This window comes from Paramisgurnus dabryanus, chromosome 11 (genome assembly GCF_030506205.2).
Source record: "Paramisgurnus dabryanus chromosome 11, PD_genome_1.1, whole genome shotgun sequence".
NCBI classification, from domain to species: Eukaryota; Metazoa; Chordata; class Actinopteri; order Cypriniformes; family Cobitidae; genus Paramisgurnus; species Paramisgurnus dabryanus.
In genome coordinates this window covers 10,072,781-10,092,112 of record NC_133347.1, presented here as the reverse complement: position 1 = coordinate 10,092,112, position 19,332 = coordinate 10,072,781, and the positions used below count along the sequence as shown (strand labels likewise).

General features: G+C 33.5%; 2 protein-coding genes across 7 annotated transcripts in view; one reads left to right on the top strand and one right to left on the bottom strand.

Annotated features, from left to right (window-relative positions):
* Positions 1-49: 49 nt before the first annotated feature.
* rab3c (RAB3C, member RAS oncogene family) lies at positions 50-6,437 on the top strand. Its single transcript, XM_065246652.1, has 5 exons — positions 50-250; positions 1,198-1,419; positions 2,022-2,140; positions 5,153-5,277; positions 5,752-6,437. The coding sequence occupies exons 1-5, from the start codon at positions 233-235 to the stop codon at positions 5,940-5,942; spliced, it is 675 nt and encodes a 224-aa protein (XP_065102724.1). The 5' UTR covers positions 50-232; the 3' UTR covers positions 5,943-6,437.
* A 3,895-nt stretch (positions 6,438-10,332) lies between these two features.
* pde4d (phosphodiesterase 4D, cAMP-specific) overlaps positions 10,333-19,332 on the bottom strand; it is a 307,501-nt gene continuing 298,501 nt past the window's right edge. For all 6 annotated transcript variants that reach the window (XM_065246644.1, XM_065246643.2, XM_065246645.1 and 3 more), the window contains 4 exons: positions 18,008-18,162; positions 17,717-17,839; positions 16,532-16,714; positions 10,333-14,518 (listed from right to left, as the gene is read on the bottom strand). In XM_065246644.1, coding sequence (XP_065102716.1) covers positions 14,012-14,518; positions 16,532-16,714; positions 17,717-17,839; positions 18,008-18,162 — 968 coding nt within the window. In that variant the 3' untranslated portion in view covers positions 10,333-14,011. The remainder of the gene's footprint in view (positions 14,519-16,531; positions 16,715-17,716; positions 17,840-18,007; positions 18,163-19,332) is intronic.

Sequence of the window (19,332 nt, the reverse complement as noted above, 5' to 3'; positions counted from 1 at the left end):
TGCCCTCTCCTGTTGACAGAGAGCATTACACTCGGATGGGCGGATGTGGGATGAATGGGGTGGAGAGTGCGAGTGTCTGCTGCTGACGTCCATTGCGAGCATCACTGCATCCAACATTTATCCCAACAGCCGACTCCACCTCTCCAAAACGGGAAAAAAAACTCGCATTTATTAGGACTTTATTAAAACTAGACTCTGTATTTTGAATTTGTTGTATTGCTTGTCTGAAGCAATGGATTTATACGGGAAGGTAAGGGAGATTTACGCGTTAAATCCATACATATTTTTTTATTGGCCGAAATGGAAAGCCACGCAAATATAGTCATACAGTAAAAATCGAGGTAGTTTATACAGATGAGTCGTTTGACAGTGAACATCATCATAATACAGCAGAGATCAGTCTGAGAGCGAGCGTGAAAAACTTGGGCTTGTAAATAAATGAAAGCAACATCAAAGAAAACAGACGTAGGTGCTGATCAAAAGATAATTGATTCACAAGAGCTCCTAATTTAAATATTCACGTGTGAGAATAGCTGCTGTTTATGTGAATTGTTGTCATTTAAAGCACATACGTCTTATGTATTTCTGCCTGTCTAGTGTATACATGCAATATCGTGTTCTTTATAATGGATGTTTATTATCAAGACGTTTATTTTCCCAAATAAAAAACATGGGCCTCTTTAAAAAAAAATGCTGAGGTAAAAGACATATGCACTTCGTTGTAAAACCTAGTGTGCTGCCTACCTAGACAGCATGTTTGTATTATACGCACTGTAGGTTTGGAAACACAACCGTGGACAGCTCCCGGTGCTGACTTTTTTTTTTTACAAAGCACTACTTGACCTTAAATGAAATATGAAATGATATTATATACAGTGAGCATGTATTTAACATAAACATATATTCCTTTACCACATGATTGATTGGTAGATCATTGTGTTAGCAGTGCAAAGGTTTTGGGTTCGATCCCAAGGGACACACATACTCATAAAATGTATACATTGTAATGCATTGCAAGTTACTTTGAATAAAAGTGTCTCCCAAATACATAAATGTTGATAAATATACATTATTGTAAAAGCAATGCGCTACCCAAACCAACAAATTACCCAATAGGCTATATCTATATTTGCTAGATTGTAATGTTGTTGTGTTGTATCTGTAAACTTTCTGCATTTATGTTCTTTGTGTTCTCAGATGGCTGCTACACAAGACAACAAACAGAAGGAAAACTCAGATCAAAACTTCGATTACATGTTCAAGTTGTTGATAATCGGGAACAGCAGTGTTGGAAAAACGTCTTTCCTCTTCCGCTACGCTGATGATACCTTCACTTCTGCTTTTGTTAGCACGGTGGGCATTGACTTTAAGGTTAAAACTGTCTACAAGAATGACAAAAGGATCAAGCTACAGATCTGGGTAATTATCCACTTTGTATACATGTCAGAATGACCACGCTTTAAAAAACATCACATACTGCTTTTTCAACTAAGCATCAATGATTCATGGTTGGTAAAGCACTGAAGAGGTGGATAATCAGGCAGGGTACAATGTAAACATGACATTGGGTGATGATTAACACTGGCTTATGTATAGAGAACATAAGCCATTATCGCCTTATCGAGACCTTTTAACTCACCATCAGCAAAACCGATCTGTTCTCCAGATTGTGGCACGTCGTGCTATTTCGGTCTTTCAGCCAGAGAGGTGCTACTTTTAGAGGTGACGAACCGCAGTCTCGACATCATTTCTCAGACTCACTCATGACTTTTGCACACTTTCATTTCACACGTTTGCTGTATCGACTGCATCTGTTCCAGACTAAAGCGACTCAGTCACTTAATGGAAATTCAAAGTGAGCTAAATCTTCTTTCCACCTGATTCTCTGTAGACCCCATGATTTAGCTTGACAGGTGCATCTGTCCTGTGTTGAATTACAGACAAACAGAAGTTCATGTTTTCATGCATTGCACCCTTTTCATTACTTGATCACAGTCAGATCCTGGTTTTCTCATTTGTAGGACACAGCGGGGCAGGAAAGGTACAGGACTATCACAACAGCCTATTACAGAGGAGCCATGGGCTTCATCCTTATGTATGACATCACTAATGAGGAGTCGTTTGCTGCTGTGCAGGACTGGTAAGATGGCAGAGAGATTTTAAAGTTTACATTGTGCATCATGACAGGTGGAGCTCCTAGCTTTCAACAGGAGCATTTATTAGCTTTCAGGATCACCACCACATCATGTGGCGGTCCCTCACCTGCCTGATGGAAACAATGTTATCTGTCAGTCCTGCTGTCCACAAAAGACCGGTATGAAACAAGTCTGAACATTTAATGCATAAGGAAATCTATTTAGTGCAGGTGTTTTCAAACTTTTTTGTCATCCGACCCCCCTTGACCTAAATTATTTACTTGAAGTAACCAATGAGGTAAATATTGCAATAGCACATTTGCACGTTTAACTAAAAATATTTATTTTTCATCAATTTTAAAGTTTTTATTATTTTTATTGATAGATAAATCATATTTTTCCATTTTGCATTTTTTCTGATATATTGTAGTGTTGTGTAATGGCCACATGACATCCAGATTAAACTTATAAAATAAAGCAATAAACCCCAAGAAGCTGTGGGTTACCAGTGCATTTTATAACAGCTAAGGGGCGTTGTTAGGCACGACGTGAAGCGGAGTTTATAAAATGGTTACTTCATATGCATAACGTTAGCGGGATTTTATAAAACAAAACACAAATAAGTTGTAATTATATTAGTACAAATATTACTCTTCCGCCAAACAAAGTAGTTCCTCAGAATTAAGTGTGACTGAAACAGAGCGCAGTTCCCAACCAACACAGACACAGCAAAGACACCATGAAAATATGATTTAAGACTGTGGTGTTTATTTTGTAAATCACCATTCATCTTATTAATACATTAACATTTATATTGTGCAACTGTTGAGTTGATGATCAAATATGCTTGGAAGCATGCTGAACTCTTTTTTTGTTTTAGTTTAATGCCTTGCAGAAAAATTATCTTCTTTAAATAAACATAAAATATCAAATGAAAGAACAGACCATCCGCTTTCAAACAAAAAAACGTTTCATCCTACCTTCATTTGTTCTCTTATCACCTCTCAATTTTTTAGCTAAAAGCGGAGATAATTCCATTTTTGTGAAGAACTTATGTAAGAGATCAGATTCAAAGCCATCAAAACTTACACGCTGTGTTTTCAGTGTTGAGTGAATGCGTCCGTGTTTAAGTTGGGTAAGATCGCCACCCAGTGGATAATAGCGGACGTTTGAACTTGACTTATAAACTCCTCAGACAACGTTTTCTCTTTATCAACGAGATGACTCAATAACAATATATTAACAAATTAAAAATATGATTAAAGACACTGGTGTTTATTTTCATAAATCACGCAGCAACAAGGGCGCAGTGATACTTCTGTAATGTGGTCTGAACCGTGAGGTTACCGGTGTATTTTATCACGGCTTAGAACGCGTTTCAACCAATCAGAATGAAGAACCAGAACTGCCCGTTTTATAATAAATATTTTGTTAGAAAATGTTTTATTAAGATTTTTATTTGATTTAAAAAAATATATTTATTTATTTACATTTCATGATTTTATAATTGACTCACGAGCCCCCTGTTTGGTAAACCCTGATTTAAAGGCAGGGTGCATGATCTCTGAAAAGATCTCTTGAAATCACCTAAACAAACACGCCCCTACCCCAATAGAATCTGGACCTTCTTTTGATAGACTACATACGGAACCCAGGCAACGATGTCGGTTAGTAGACAAGTGTGTTGCAGTACTCAACCTGACTCCCTTTCCCAAAGTGTTTTTCAAAAATCATGCACCCCGCCTTTAAAGGATTAGTCAATTTTCTAAAAAAAAATCCAGATAATTTACTCACCACCATGTCATCCAAATTGTTGATGTCTTTCTTTGTTCAGTCGAGAAGAAATTATATTTTTTGAGGAAAACATTTCAGCATTTTTCTCATTTTAATGGACTTCAATGGACCCCAATACTTAACAGTTTTAATGCAGTTTAAAATTGCAGTTTCTCTAAACGATCTCAAACGAGGCATAAGGGTCTTAACTAGCAAAACGATTGTCATTTTTGGCAAGAAAAATAACAAATATTCACTTTTAAATCACAACTTCTCATCTTCCTCCGGTCCTGTGACGCACCAGCACCAACAAGTCAAGAGGTCACGGATGACGCATCGAAAACCGCCCCAGTGTTTACAAGTCTGGAGAAAGAGGACCGTTCTGACGTTGTTGTATGTGGAATGATACTAATTAATTTCTTTGTGTCAGTTTATTGTTTAAAATGGTCCGCAAATGTGCGTTTCATATATGTAACACGTGACCTTTGACGTCATTATGCAATTACATGAGGTCGCGCTGGCTCGTCACACAGCCGGAGGAAGAAGAGAAGTTGCGGTTTTAAAAGTGCATTTTTTTTCTTGCCAAAAATGACAATCGTTTCGCTTGTTAAGACCCTTATGCCTCATTTGAGATCGTTTTTGAGTCCTTTCAAACTGCAATTTTAAACTGCATTAAAACTGTGAAGTGTTGGGGTCCATTAAAGTCCATTAAAATGAAAAATCCTGAAATGTTTTTCTCAAAAAACATAATTTCTTCTCGACTGAACAACGAAAGACATCAACATTTTGGATGACATGGTGGTGAGTAAATAATCTGGATGTTTTCTTTTTAAGAAAATGTACTAATCCTTTAAGGTAAGTGTGTCAAATTGGATTTGTCCATTGATTTGATTTACTGTTTTGTAAAACATACATATATAATATTTTTCATTATAATATATATACTATATACTGCATGCTTTAAAGGTCTAAATGAATTTGTAGCACTTACCTCTAAGGACAGATTACCCAAAATTGTTGTATAAAAAGTACAACAATGTGCTACAGTTACATTCCTTTAACGGCAACAGAGTTACTATTAAATCTAGAATTTACAAGTTACCTTTCATCCCAGATTATGTAAGAATCAACTTGTTCTCATTGCTTCAGTGTGACAGTGAAAGTCTGGCACATGTTGTACTGGGAGATGCATCAGTTGCATTTTGAGTGATAACAAGCATGTCGGCCATCTTGTCTCATGTCAGGGCGACCCAGATTAAGACGTACTCTTGGGACAATGCACAGGTGATCCTTGCAGGAAACAAATGTGATATGGAGGAGGAGAGGATCATGTCTGTGGAAAGTGGAAGGTTATTAGCCGAACAACTAGGTGAGTGAATCTCTGGATGTCCGAGAAGATGAAATAAACTTTGGTTGTATGTATTAATTGTAGACAATGAAACAAGTTATATAGGTCATTTTTTGAAATTGAGATTTTCATTGTATGGTTTGTTAGGACTGGACAATATTTGGCCGAGATACAATTCTACTTAAAAATCTGGAATCAGAGGTTGAAAAAATCGAAATATTGAGAAAATCGCCAAATTAAGTCTTTAGTAACACATATTACTCATAATAAATATGTTTGTGACATATTTACAGTAAGAAAATTACAATACATGTATCTTCATGAAACATGATCTTTACTTAATATCTTAATGATTTTTGGCATAAAAAAATTAACAATTTTGACCCATACAATGTATTTTTGGCTAATGCCACAAATATACCCGTACTTATGACTGGTTTTGTGGTCCAGGGTCACAATTCTAGCTTCTAACTGCACGTTTCTCTTTATCAAAAGGTTTTGAGTTTTTCGAGACGAGCGCAAAAGACAATATCAACGTCAAGCAGACATTCGAACGTTTGGTGGACATCATTTGTGACAAGATGTCTGATACACTCGAGGCTGACCCTTCCGTTACCACGGGAACGCCGACTACCAGACTGACCGACAACCCTACGCCCCCTCAACAGTCTGACTGTAGCTGCTAGTGTTTACTATCCAGGCTGTTTGCTTTTGTGGCTCGAGTGCTGTTGCCAAGCTTCTGTATTCTGAGGCAGAAAATACTGAACCCCAAATCTTTGACCTGGCTACAATTCCTGTTTTCCTGTGTTAAGACAGCTGACATACCGTAGCAAACTAGCAAAATTGTGCCAAAAACAACAGCAAACTTTGTCTTTCCTTTTCTGCTTTATATCAATATACTGTATAGTGTCAGGGGTTGCTGTGTTATATCATATAAACCGCAATATATTTTAGCGAAGCAGAAATTTGTTGCATTTTAGGATTCACAATCATTCCCATGCCTCTCAGGGGAATTAAAAAACATCTACAAATGTATAAATCCTATATACTTGTTTAACTTGTGTGTAATGTATAGAGAGGATATTGTACTTGCATTTTACTGATAAGTTTGGTTGAAAATGTTTGAATGCGATTGTATGCACAAACAAAGTATGGACAAAATAAACGTGGCCTTGACATGATCCTGATGTCCAGATTCGTTCTTTATAAGGTATTCGACTTGGTCCTATTCAAATAGGGGTGGGCGTTTTTGTCTATATGATCTGATTTTTGCAACAGAAGCTCTATTCAAACATATGGGGGTGGTTTCCCAGAAAGGGATTAGACTAGTCCTAGACTAAAATAAATGTAAGAGCTGTCCAAACTGAAAACAACCTGCACTGACATATATTAAAATACATCAGTGCCCTTTGTTTTGCATCAAAATGCACACAAGTAATGTTTTTAGTAAGATATGTTTGTATATGCTAGTTATATTTCGTATTTAAACTAAGCATAGTCCTGGCTTAAGCTTATCCCTGTCCAGGAAACCGCCCCATGCTGTTTTAAAGGGGACATTTCACAAGACTTTTTTTAAGATGGCAAATAAATATTTGTTGTCCCCAGAGTACATATGTGAAGTTTTAACTCAAAATACCCTATAGATAATTTATTATAGCATGTTAAAAATGTAGCTTTGTAGGTGTGCTGCTTTTTTTAAGTGATTTTGTGCATAAAACAAGCAAAAAAATCAGCCAATGGGGTAAGCAAATTTTTCTTGAATTCTTCTTGAATTTAGTGTTTAAGAAAAATGTTTAAGATTTTTTTTGCTTATCCCATTGGCAGATTTTTTTGCTTGTTTTATGCACAAAATCACTTAAATGTGATATTTTTGGTCTAAAAACTAGACTTATTTTCTTAGGTCGTTTTGCTCATCTAGAAAAAGCATCTTAATTTAAGAGTTTTTTTATATTTTTACTGAAAACGACGAAAATACTAAGAAATTTTTTTCTTGAAAAAAAAAATATTTTTTGCAGTGTAGAAGCACTGGGGACCCAATTATAGCACTTAAACATGAAAAAAGTCAGATTTTCATGATATGTCCCCTTTAAAAAATATGTTTGTGACATCTTGCATGAGGCTTTGACTTGCATATAAATGTTTATTACACTTTATAGAAACTACACACTGCAAAAAATATTTAAAAAAAATATTTTTGTCTTGTTTTCAGTAAAAATATCAAAAAATTCTTATATTAAGATGCTTTTTCTTGATGAGCAAAATGACCCAAGAAAATGAGTCTAGTTTTTAGACCAAAAATATCAAATTTAAGTGATTTTGTGCATAAAACAAGCAAAAAAATTAAAAATCTTGAACATTTTTCTTCAAACATTTTCAAGAAAAATGTAAGAAAAATTTGCTTACCCCATTGGCAGATTTTTTTGGCTCGTTTTGTGCACAAAATCACTTAAATTTGATATTTTTGGTCTAAAAACTAGACTTATTTTCTTAGGTCGTTTTGCTCATCTAGAAAAAGCATCTTAATTTAAGAATTTTTTTATATTTTTACTGAAAACGACGAAAATACTAAGAAATTTTTTTCTTGAAAAAAAAATATTTTTTGCAGTGTAGAAGCACTGGGGACCCAATTATAGCACTTAAACATGAAAAAAGTCAGATTTTCATGATATGTCCCCTTTAACAAATATGTTTGTGACATCTTGCATGAGGCTTTGACTTGCATATAAATGTTTATTACACTTTATAGAAACTACACACTGCAAAAAATATTTAAAAAAAAATATTTTTGTCTTGTTTTCAGTAAAAATATCAAAAAATTCTTATATTAAGATGCTTTTTCTTGATGAGCAAAATGACCCAAGAAAATGAGTCTAGTTTTTAGACCAAAAATATCAAATTTAAGTGATTTTGTGCATAAAACAAGCAAAAAAATTAAAAATCTTGAACATTTTTCTTCAAACATTTTCAAGAAAAATGTAAGAAAAATTTGCTTACCCCATTGGCAGATTTTTTTGGCTCGTTTTGTGCACAAAATCACTTAAATTTGATATTTTTGGTCTAAAAACTAGACTTATTTTCTTAGGTCGTTTTGCTCATCTAGAAAAAGCATCTTAATTTAAGAGTTTTTTTATATTTTTACTGAAAACGACGAAAATACTAAGAAATTTTTTTCTTGAAAAAAAAAATATTTTTTGCAGTGTAGAAGCACTGGGGACCCAATTATAGCACTTAAACATGAAAAAAGTCAGATTTTCATGATATGTCCCCTTTAAAAAATATGTTTGTGACATCTTGCATGAGGCTTTGACTTGCATATAAATGTTTATTACACTTTATAGAAACTACACACTGCAAAAAATATTTAAAAAAAATATTTTTGTCTTGTTTTCAGTAAAAATATCAAAAAATTCTTATATTAAGATGCTTTTTCTTGATGAGCAAAATGACCCAAGAAAATGAGTCTAGTTTTTAGACCAAAAATATCAAATTTAAGTGATTTTGTGCATAAAACAAGCAAAAAAATTAAAAATCTTGAACATTTTTCTTCAAACATTTTCAAGAAAAATGTAAGAAAAATTTGCTTACCCCATTGGCAGATTTTTTTGGCTCGTTTTGTGCACAAAATCACTTAAATTTGATATTTTTGGTCTAAAAACTAGACTTATTTTCTTAGGTCGTTTTGCTCATCTAGAAAAAGCATCTTAATTTAAGAATTTTTTTATATTTTTACTGAAAACGACGAAAATACTAAGAAATTTTTTTCTTGAAAAAAAAATATTTTTTGCAGTGTAGAAGCACTGGGGACCCAATTATAGCACTTAAACATGAAAAAAGTCAGATTTTCATGATATGTCCCCTTTAACAAATATGTTTGTGACATCTTGCATGAGGCTTTGACTTGCATATAAATGTTTATTACACTTTATAGAAACTACACACTGCAAAAAATATTTAAAAAAAAATATTTTTGTCTTGTTTTCAGTAAAAATATCAAAAAATTCTTATATTAAGATGCTTTTTCTTGATGAGCAAAATGACCCAAGAAAATGAGTCTAGTTTTTAGACCAAAAATATCAAATTTAAGTGATTTTGTGCATAAAACAAGCAAAAAAATTAAAAATCTTGAACATTTTTCTTCAAACATTTTCAAGAAAAATGTAAGAAAAATTTGCTTACCCCATTGGCAGATTTTTTTGGCTCGTTTTGTGCACAAAATCACTTAAATTTGATATTTTTGGTCTAAAAACTAGACTTATTTTCTTAGGTCGTTTTGCTCATCTAGAAAAAGCATCTTAATTTAAGAATTTTTTTATATTTTTACTGAAAACGAGGAAAATACTAAGAATTTTTTTTCTTGAAAAAAATTATTTTTTGCAGTGTAGAAGCACTGGGGACCCAATTATAGCACTTAAACATGAAAAAAGTCAGATTTTCATGATATGTCCCCTTTAACAAATATGTTTGTGACATCTTGCATGAGGCTTTGACTTTTTACACTTGACTATTACACTTTATAGAAACTACACACTGCAAAAAATATTTAAAAAAATATATTTTTGTCTTGTTTTCAGTAAAAATATCAAAAAATTCTTAAATTAAGATGCTTTTTCTTGATGAGCAAAATGACCCAAGAAAATGAGTCTAGTTTTTAGACCAAAAATATCAAATTTAAGTGATTTTGTGCATAAAACAAGCAAAAAAAAAATCTGCCAATGGGGTAAGCAAAAAAATCTTGAACATTTTTCTTAAACACTTTCAAGAAAAATGTAATAAAAATTTGCTTACCCCATTGGCAGATTTTTTGGTTTGTTTTGTGCACAAAATCACTTAAATTTGGTTTGTTTTGTTTAATTGTCTTAATCATCTTAAAATCATCTTAATCATTTTACTGAAAACAAGACAAAAATACAAATAATTTTTTTCTTAAAAATTATTTTTGGAGGTTCAGAGATATTTATCGTATACTGCGTATAAAAAGGAATATGAATTTTGGCCAGTATCGCCCAGCACTCACATTCAATTTATTACAATAAAATCGAGAGAGGTCATTTTCAAATAAAACAAGAGTCATAATCATAGAGTCAACCCATGCTTTTATTTTGGTGCATATAAAAACATTTTTATTGGATTTTACCAGTTTTCGTACGTAAATTTTATCTCTACAGTTCTATCCAATAGACTGCAATAAACAATGAGCTCGATAAACAACTACACCGTCTTGTGAAACCTCCAGACAATTAGTCATTCAAGTCGCACAACAGAAAAATAGTTATCGCTAAATATCTTTTTTCAAATCTGTTTGTGTATTTCTCTTGTGATTGAAAAAGATAACAAAAAAGGACACACTGATTTCATCCATTTCCGGCGAGAATCTACAGTATACGTGTCAAAATGAGTCCAAACTTGAAGATTTGGGTTTTGGTGAAGATGTTCCCTCTTAAAATCTAGACATCATAGTGTCCTGTTATTATCCAAAACACAAATGTTTTTCATTCGTTCATATTGCATGAACACAAAAAATGTTCGTGATAATCCAGAAGAATGCCTGTTATATTTCAGTCAAATAAACACAGCATGGACGGAAATATGATGGAGGTGTTTACAGCTGGCCTTAAACCCACCGCACCGCGGCCCGCTTTACCCTGTCTGATGAGGTCTGACACTTTTGTCTATAAAACAGGTTTCGTTTCGTTTTATCCCACATATACAGGAGGAACACGACAAACATCAACTGTAGGTCAATATTTTCAACCAGCAGTTACTTTAGTGCAGCAAGAGGTTAAAAACTAAAGATCTATCTGTAAGGCACAACCCTCAGGCCACTGAACCACTTTCTTTAAAAAAAGAAAGAATGGAAATAAAAAAAATAATGACTATATAGTTTGGCTTCCCCTTTCTCTACGCAATCTCTCTAGAGACACATAACAATGGGATTATTATATATACTAAGAATAACAAACATTCTCTCAGCAAGAGTTTCATAATACAACACCATCACCAAAAGGGATGATATAATCATTTACAACAACATGGTAAGAGCAACAATATGTACTGTACAGCACAATAAATATGTGTGTGTGTGTGTGTGTGTGTATGTAAACAGACAGAAATGAGAAACAACATTTAAAAAACCTAAATAAAACGAAAAAAGTATGGGCGCAGTTTTAAAAGGCTTCGATATCATACAGACTTTTATACATTTGATTCATATTTACTGCATATGTATAAATAAAATAATATATATGTGATCCTGTCTGTGAAATACAGGTTAAAGATATCAAGCATCAAAGTCTTATGACCTTACTCTGTCTGTCAATATTAAAGATATCAAGGATATAATTTCACATTATGTAGGATGATTTTATGTAAAAAAGTCAATCTTTAACTTGGTTTTCACAGGCAGGGTCACGTATTCAGGAGACCGGACTCATAAGCCTGCATTGCTGATGCTACGATTTGATTCAAATGCTTTAATATGCTACAAGCACATCAAAGAGCATTAATAAATAATGCTAGCAGGAAAATGATAGAAAATGAGGATACTTGGACAGTAGGACACTTGGCAAACATAAATACAGCAGCAATCAAGTCATTATGAATGGAAATGTTTGGCAAAGTAAAAAAAAACATAAAAATAAATATATAAAAAAACACAGTCCACACTCACATTGAGGCTTTGTTGTGTGATTGTGAAAACAGAAAAACCTCCAGCGTTTATGTCAGTTGAGGCCGCAGACATATGGAATCGAACATAGACGTGAACAATAAGAGTAAGAAAGCCTAAACAAACAGCCAGAATATAAATAAAAAAAGAATGATAAAAATACTTCATATATTACTAACAGAAATATAATTTGTAGTGATTATTTTATAATATTATTATTATGTAACACCCAAGATTCATTTTAATCCACTGCAGGAGTGTATTTGCACATTTTTGGTAGTCAACAAACATTTATGGCTGAATCAGACTCAATTTGTTGTTCTTGACAGAAAAATATGTTTAAAGGTGCAGTGTGTAGATTTAAGGGGCATCTAGTGGTGAGATTGAGAATTGCAACTAACAGCTCAGTCCAGCGCTCACCCCTCCCTTTTTTAAAACACATAGAGAAGCTGCGGTTGCTAACACATGACAAATAAGTCATTGTCTGAGACAACATAATGACAAAAACACTGCAAAATATGATTTTTACTTAGTATTTTTTTCTTGTTTTCAGTAAAAATATCTAAAAATTCTTAAATCAAGATATATTTTCTTGATAAGCACAATGACCCAAGAAAATAAGTCTAGTTTTTAGACCAAAAATGACACATTTAAGTGATTTTGTGCATAAAACAAGCAAAAATATTTTTTTGCTTGTTTTATACAAAAAAATCACTTAAATATAATATTTTGGGTCTACAAATGAGATTTTTTTTTGGGTCGTTTTGCTCATCAAGAAAAAGCATCCTAATTTAATTTGATATTTTTACTAAAAACAAGACAAAAATACAAAGAATGTTTTTTTCTTGAAAATAATTTTTTCAGTGTACACTGACTTTCTTACTTAGTATTTTTGTCTTGTTTTCAGTAGAAATATCTAAATATTCTTAAATTAAGATGCTTTTTCTTGATGATCAAAATGACCCAAGAAAATAAGTCTAGTTTTTAGACAAAAAAATATACAATTTAAGTGATTGTGTGCTTAAAACAAGCAACAATATGTGCCAATGGGGTGAGAAAAAAAATCTTGAAATAAGTTTAATTTTTTTCTCAAACACTTCATTCAAGCAAAATGTTCTCTCCCCACAGGCAGATAATTTTGCTTGTTTTAAGCACAAATTTATTTAAATTGTATATTTTTTGTATAAAAAAAGATTTATTTTCTTAGGTCATTTTGCTGATCAAGAAAATACATCTTGATTTAAGATTTTTTTTAGATATTTCTACTGAAAACAAGACCAAAATACTAAGTAAGAAAGTCATTTTTTGCAGTTTAGTTATGTATTTTATATTGCATTTCAGTCAATATATCCTCCTAATATGTACACAATGCACCTTTAAGGTTGAAATTTGTCTTTAAACACATATCACCATGTTTAAATTAACTACATGAAATCTACAGTAGATGTTTTTTAAAATATTATTTTCAGATTTGGAATGGATAAAAAAGCAAGATTATAGATTCATAATCTCATAATTACTGCAAACATGATCAAATTAAATGAGTTTTTACTTCACTTTGGTAAAATGTCCATTCATTGTGAATAATGCGCTAAAAACAGACAACAAAATCCAGGTAAATAACACATTCAAGGCATCAAGGAAGACGTGAGGTTCAAAGCATGTAGTAATCTCTACCAAAATGTTTGTCTGCTGAAATGCTTTGAATGATCTCTTTCGTTCAGACAGATTGAAGTAGTGTCTTGTTGGCGAAAAATCAGTAAAAAGCACACAACTGAAATACTGATTCAGTCAAAAAAAAAAAAAAAAACAGTACCTTACAAACAAGCTTTTTCAACCTTTCATTTATCTTGTAAGTATGAGTGAAAGGTGAAAGTGGAAAAGATATTCCTGAGTGCAAAAATTGTTAAAACTTCAAAAGAAATAAAAGAGTGAGCAATGTAAAATAAAACCAGGTTCAAAAGGCGAACATTAAAAAGCACTTTCAAAACAACGACGTATGCAAAATAGACAATGAGAAAATCTAATGTCTTAACCATAAATGTTTCTCATCTCTAATATAAAAAAGTTCAGGTGCTGTGTCATACTGTGTTATGTGTTGGCAGTGTCCTCTTCCTCATCCTCCTCTTCTTCCTCCTCTAAAACACAAGGTTCTGATATTTCCCTTTCCTCTTCCTGTTCCTCCTCTTCATCCTCCTCCTCCTCTTCCTGTTCATCTCCCACCTGCTCATCCAGTGGGATCTCTGTACATTCAGAGTCCTGTGTGCAAAGGGTTTTGGAGTCACTGCAGCTGTTTTCCTCCTCCTCCTCCTCTTCTTCATCCTCCTCCTCCTCATCATCAGGAGGAGATCCGCTGTCCTTCTCCGTGTCTGATTCTCCGTCCTCCTCTAGAGTCAATTCAAACTGGAACTTTTCCTGGCCGGTGGTACGTCGGCCGTCGCTGTTGGTGTCCAGAGCTGGAGAGGGGCTTTGGGGAATGGTGCTCTGGTACCACTCCCTGTTATCTTCCAGCGTGTCCAGGATATCTTGGGCGTCTGGGTGTACCAGATCTGCCCATGTTTCCCACAACGGGTGCACAATGTAATCAATAAAGCCCACCTAAAGAGAAATTGTAATTAGTTTCTTGAAATGGCATAGTCATTAAGGAACACAATCATGTTTACATTTTAAGTGTTGAAATCTCTGGATTCCCAGAGGTGTAAAGAGTAGCTTAAAGCCATACTTGAGTAAAAGTACAAATTCCTTACTGTAAAAATTACTCCACTACAAGTTACAAGTCACCAATTTAAATACGACTTGAGTAAAAGTATTAAAGTAACCCAATTTAAAAGTACTCAAGTATTTTTACTCGTACTGAATGTTGGCTCAAAGATGCGCTAGTCCTCAACACAAAGAGACATTGTAGGTCTGGGCAGTGAAAACTAAGAAAGTTTATTTATGAGGTTTTATTTCCTAATATAGAAAAGAAATCAAACACCTCAAAATTTTGACCTGGCAGAACAAACACAGATTAAACATAGTCATAGTCTTTTGACTAAAATTTAATTTAGTTTTAGTCATATTTTTGTCATCTGAATTGATTTAGTTTTAGTCTAATTTTATTCAACTAAATGCCATGAGATTTTAGTCTAGAAATCTACATTAAATTTAATTTAAACCCATTTAATTTTAGTCTAGTGTCATTGTGTACTTGAATGTGCCATGCTGAAAAATATATAGCCTAACTTTGTGATATAAATATATGGTAACACTTTACAATAAGGTTCATTAGTTAACATTAGTTAGCTACATTAGTTAACATGAACTAATAATGAACTGCACTTATACAGCATTTATTCATCATTGTTAATGTTAATTTCAACAATTACTAATACTTTATTAAAATCTTGTTAACATTAGTTAATGCACTCTGAACTAACATGAACAAACAATTAAAGCTTACATTTTTATTAACTAACATTCACAAAGATGAAGAAATAATGTAACAAATGTATTGCTCATGGTTTGTTGAAGTTGGTTAATACATTAACTTCTGTTAACTAATGAACCTTATTGTAAAGTGTTACCAAATATTCTTATATAGGCCTATCCTAAAAAAGATATAATTTTAATATATAAAAAATTCCAGTAAACTAAAATTACACTAACAGAAATATGATAATGCATATTAAAAACGTGAAGTTGTTCATTTGAAAGATTAATTGTAAACACATGTAGTACGTAACACGACTCTCTCACAAGTGCACTACATTTCTTCCGTCATGCATCCCTCTTTACATTAAATACATTACAGCATACTTGATTAAATGTGAGGACAGTGAAATTGTACACTTATTATCAATCTTATAATGTACTTAAGTTACTCGGGCAATCAGTACAGGACCTCGCTGGTTTATTTTGGCTTATATAGTAAGTTATATCAAGTTATGAAACTTACCAGCTCATGTTAGCTGATAAAGTAGCATCAGAGTAGATAAACATTTGTGCTTGCCTTTGAGTTGCGGGATGACCCTCCTGCAATCAAGCATCACTTTTGTTTTGATTGTAGCATCACATGTTTAACAAAGGGTCCCTTGATTGAAGCAAATGTGATATGCATCCATATGTTTGCTCTTTATCTCTTCTCTCAGACCAGACGCGAACTTTTCTCTACAGTTTATGACATACGCAGCACGCAGATGTCCCGCTACGGTGGCTCAACGCAAACCATTCAGCGTTTGACATCAAAGTACCGCGAGACCAGACTTCTCCATATGCATTTGATTCGCTCTCAAAGTACTTTGATTTCATACGATTGCTCTGCGCAGCGCCAAATGTGTGTGCGTGTAACCTCGCGACCACAGATTCTATCCATCATCACCCTCTGACACTTTCGTCTCGTTTTTATTTGACGAATAAACAATGTAGCGAGTAACGTTAAGTGTCATTTCAAATGTAGTGGAGTAAAGAGTACAAATACCCGATCAAAAATGTAATTGAGTAGAGAGTAAAAGTTGCTTATATTTTTGATACTCAGTACAAGTACAAAGTAGCCCAAAAAATACTTAAGTACAGTAACGAAGTACATTTACTCGAGTACTTAACACCTCTGTGGATTCCAGCCTGTCTTACCTGGGACTTCTCGACCGATGCATTGTGCTTGTCACACATGGGGCTGATCTCCATACCACGCTCCCTCTCTCTGTCCCCTTGACTAAAGAACTCCTCCATGATTCGGTCCGTCCACTGTCTGTACACCTGAAGGGGCTTGGTGGGGTTGCTGAGGTCTGCACAGTGCACCATGTTCTGCAAAACCTGAGATTCAAAAACTCACAATTAGACACTCTTTTTATATTAAGATTCATGCATATTTACATTTTGATTAAAGAAAGACACCACCGTTTTTCAATATTTTACTATGTTTTTACATTAACTTGATTACCTAGCTTTTTTCAATGCGTGCACTTTTAATCTTTGTACAGCACTTCTTGAATGTGTTAGCATTTAGCCTAGCCCCATTCATTCCTATGGCTCCAAACAAAAGTTTTATTTTGTGCCAGCATACTTACTGGTGTAATTACTCATGTAACAGTCTTTAAATAGGGAAAACATGGAAGTGTTTGGTGGCTTCTAAATTCATCCCTGTTTGGAGCCATAGGAATAAATGGGGCTAGGCTAAAATGCTAACACATTCATGAGGCGCTGTACAAAGATTAAAAGTGTAAGGATTGAAAAAATATAAGTTTGTATTAATCTCTCTAAGTTGAGGTAAGAACATAGTAAGATATTGAAAAACTGTGGTGTTTTCCTTTAACATTTTGTAAATTTTTAAATCTTACAGATTGAAAGACTCCCCAAAAGTATTTATTTTTTTATGCCGAAAATCATTAGGAAATTAAGTAAAGATCATATTTCATGAAGATATTTTGTAAATTTCCTACCGTAAATATATAAAAAATATAAATATACAAAATATATTTATCATCATCAGCAATATGTGTTGCTAATGATTTTATTTGGAAAACTTTACGATTTTCTTAAATTTAGATTTTTTTTGCACCCTCAGATTCAAGATTTTCAAAAATATGACTGGTTTTGTGGTCCAGGGTCACATTGGAATTCCACAGTTTGGGAATCCATTCAGCTGATCTCTGGGTCTGGCGCTACCACTTTTAGCATAGCTTAGCATAATCCATTGAATCTGATTAGATCATTAGCATCGAGCTAAAAATAACAAAAGAGTTTAGATATTTTTCCTATTTAAAATATTTTCAAAAAAAGTGGAGCGTCCCTTTAAAAGATTCATAAATGACAAACCTGTATCCGGTCTGAGTAGTTGTCCAGTAATAGTACCCCTGAACTGGTCACCTTTTTGGTCTCCACCATGGTTTTTAAATCCGCCAACAAATTCATGTGTTTAGACATATCTGTGGCCAGAACCTGAAGAGAGAGTCCTTATAATCCCAATTTCCTTATAACATTAATTCTATTCTGTTATCACTATGTTAAAAGGAAAGTTTAGTGTCCCATTCACATTTATAATAGTCTAATATGATACATTCTAGGTCAAAAAAGATGGCCAATGAAACACTTGATATGATGACTTACAATGTCTATGACCATCTTGCGGAGTGACTGTCTCTGTTTCTTGGTGAGGTTTTGGAAGATGTCACAGTTCTCTTCCTGCAGCAGTTTGAAACCTACAGCCAGGTGATGATTCTCCAACACAGACGAGTCATTATACATGAGAGCCAGCTCAGAGTCTGAAAAGAGAAAGCGAGAAGGTGAAAAGAGAGAAAAGAGGTGGAATAATTATTTATAAACTTGCTATCTTTCTTTCATCAGATCAAAAATTCATTTTTGCCTTTTTTAATACTTTTATTTAGAAGGATGAGGAAATACTGCATTCCAAGTGCTAGTCCACAGTGGGGCACTATCATTTTTATTTATATGTGTCATAATGGTTCATTTTTATTAATTGAGATGTAGAGATCACATGAAAGCTAAATAAAAACAATTTCCAATGATGTATGGTTTGTTAAGTTTTGTCCTAGATACAACTATTTGAAAAAGATCTGTAATCTGAGGGTGCAAAAAATCTGAATAGTGAGAAAATTGCCTAACAACACATAATGATAAGTTCATTAGTGATATATTAACGATAGGAAAAGTACAACATATTTGTATACAACATGATCTTTACTTAATATCCTAATAATTTTTTTAAATACAAAATCGATCATTTTTACCCCTGCAATGTATTTTTGGCTATTACTACAAATATACCCACGCTACTTATGACTGGTTTTGTGGTCCAGGGTCACATATATTGGTTGTTTTCTCAATTTTAACTAAAATAATGCTAATAGGATAAAGAAAATAATTTAGGTAATTGATTTAGGTATAATCCAGTACAAACAGCATAAAACTCAATAATATGACTTGTGCACTATATTTCTAAAGCTATACAATAGCTTGGTATGAAAGACACACTAAAGTTCCTTTTATGCATAATCTTTGCCTCTACTGAAGCTCACGTAATTGTGAGATTGTGGATGAACGCTGCATTGTCCTTCTGAAAACAACATACAAGCATGTGATGACATGAAGCTAAGTGAATATCCCAATAATGGGTACTGTTCCTTTAAGAAGTCCAGAGTATTGTACATTAGGGACTCATTCAGACCAAGTCTGAAGACCTCATGACATTAACATAAGGCTCCCGTCTGAGCTTGTGACAAGCACCGGTGGTCTTTCAACCCCTCTACATTAGTCAAGATTGAACATCAGTGTGAGTGGGACACTGGGAATCACATACACCCACAGATCCAATCACGTGCATCACAAAACCATCCGATTGAATGTTGCGACACGTGATAGCGGCTTAAACACGTAATGATTTTTCTTTAGACCACAACGTTTGAACTAAAAGT

Excerpts from the sequence above, each read along its gene's own strand:
- rab3c (XM_065246652.1), top strand. Across the intron at positions 1,420-2,021 it reads GGATCAAGCTACAGATCTGG|GACACAGCGGGGCAGGAAAG; the intron begins GTAATTATCCAC and ends TCTCATTTGTAG. Across the intron at positions 5,278-5,751 it reads GTTATTAGCCGAACAACTAG|GTTTTGAGTTTTTCGAGACG; the intron begins GTGAGTGAATCT and ends CTTTATCAAAAG.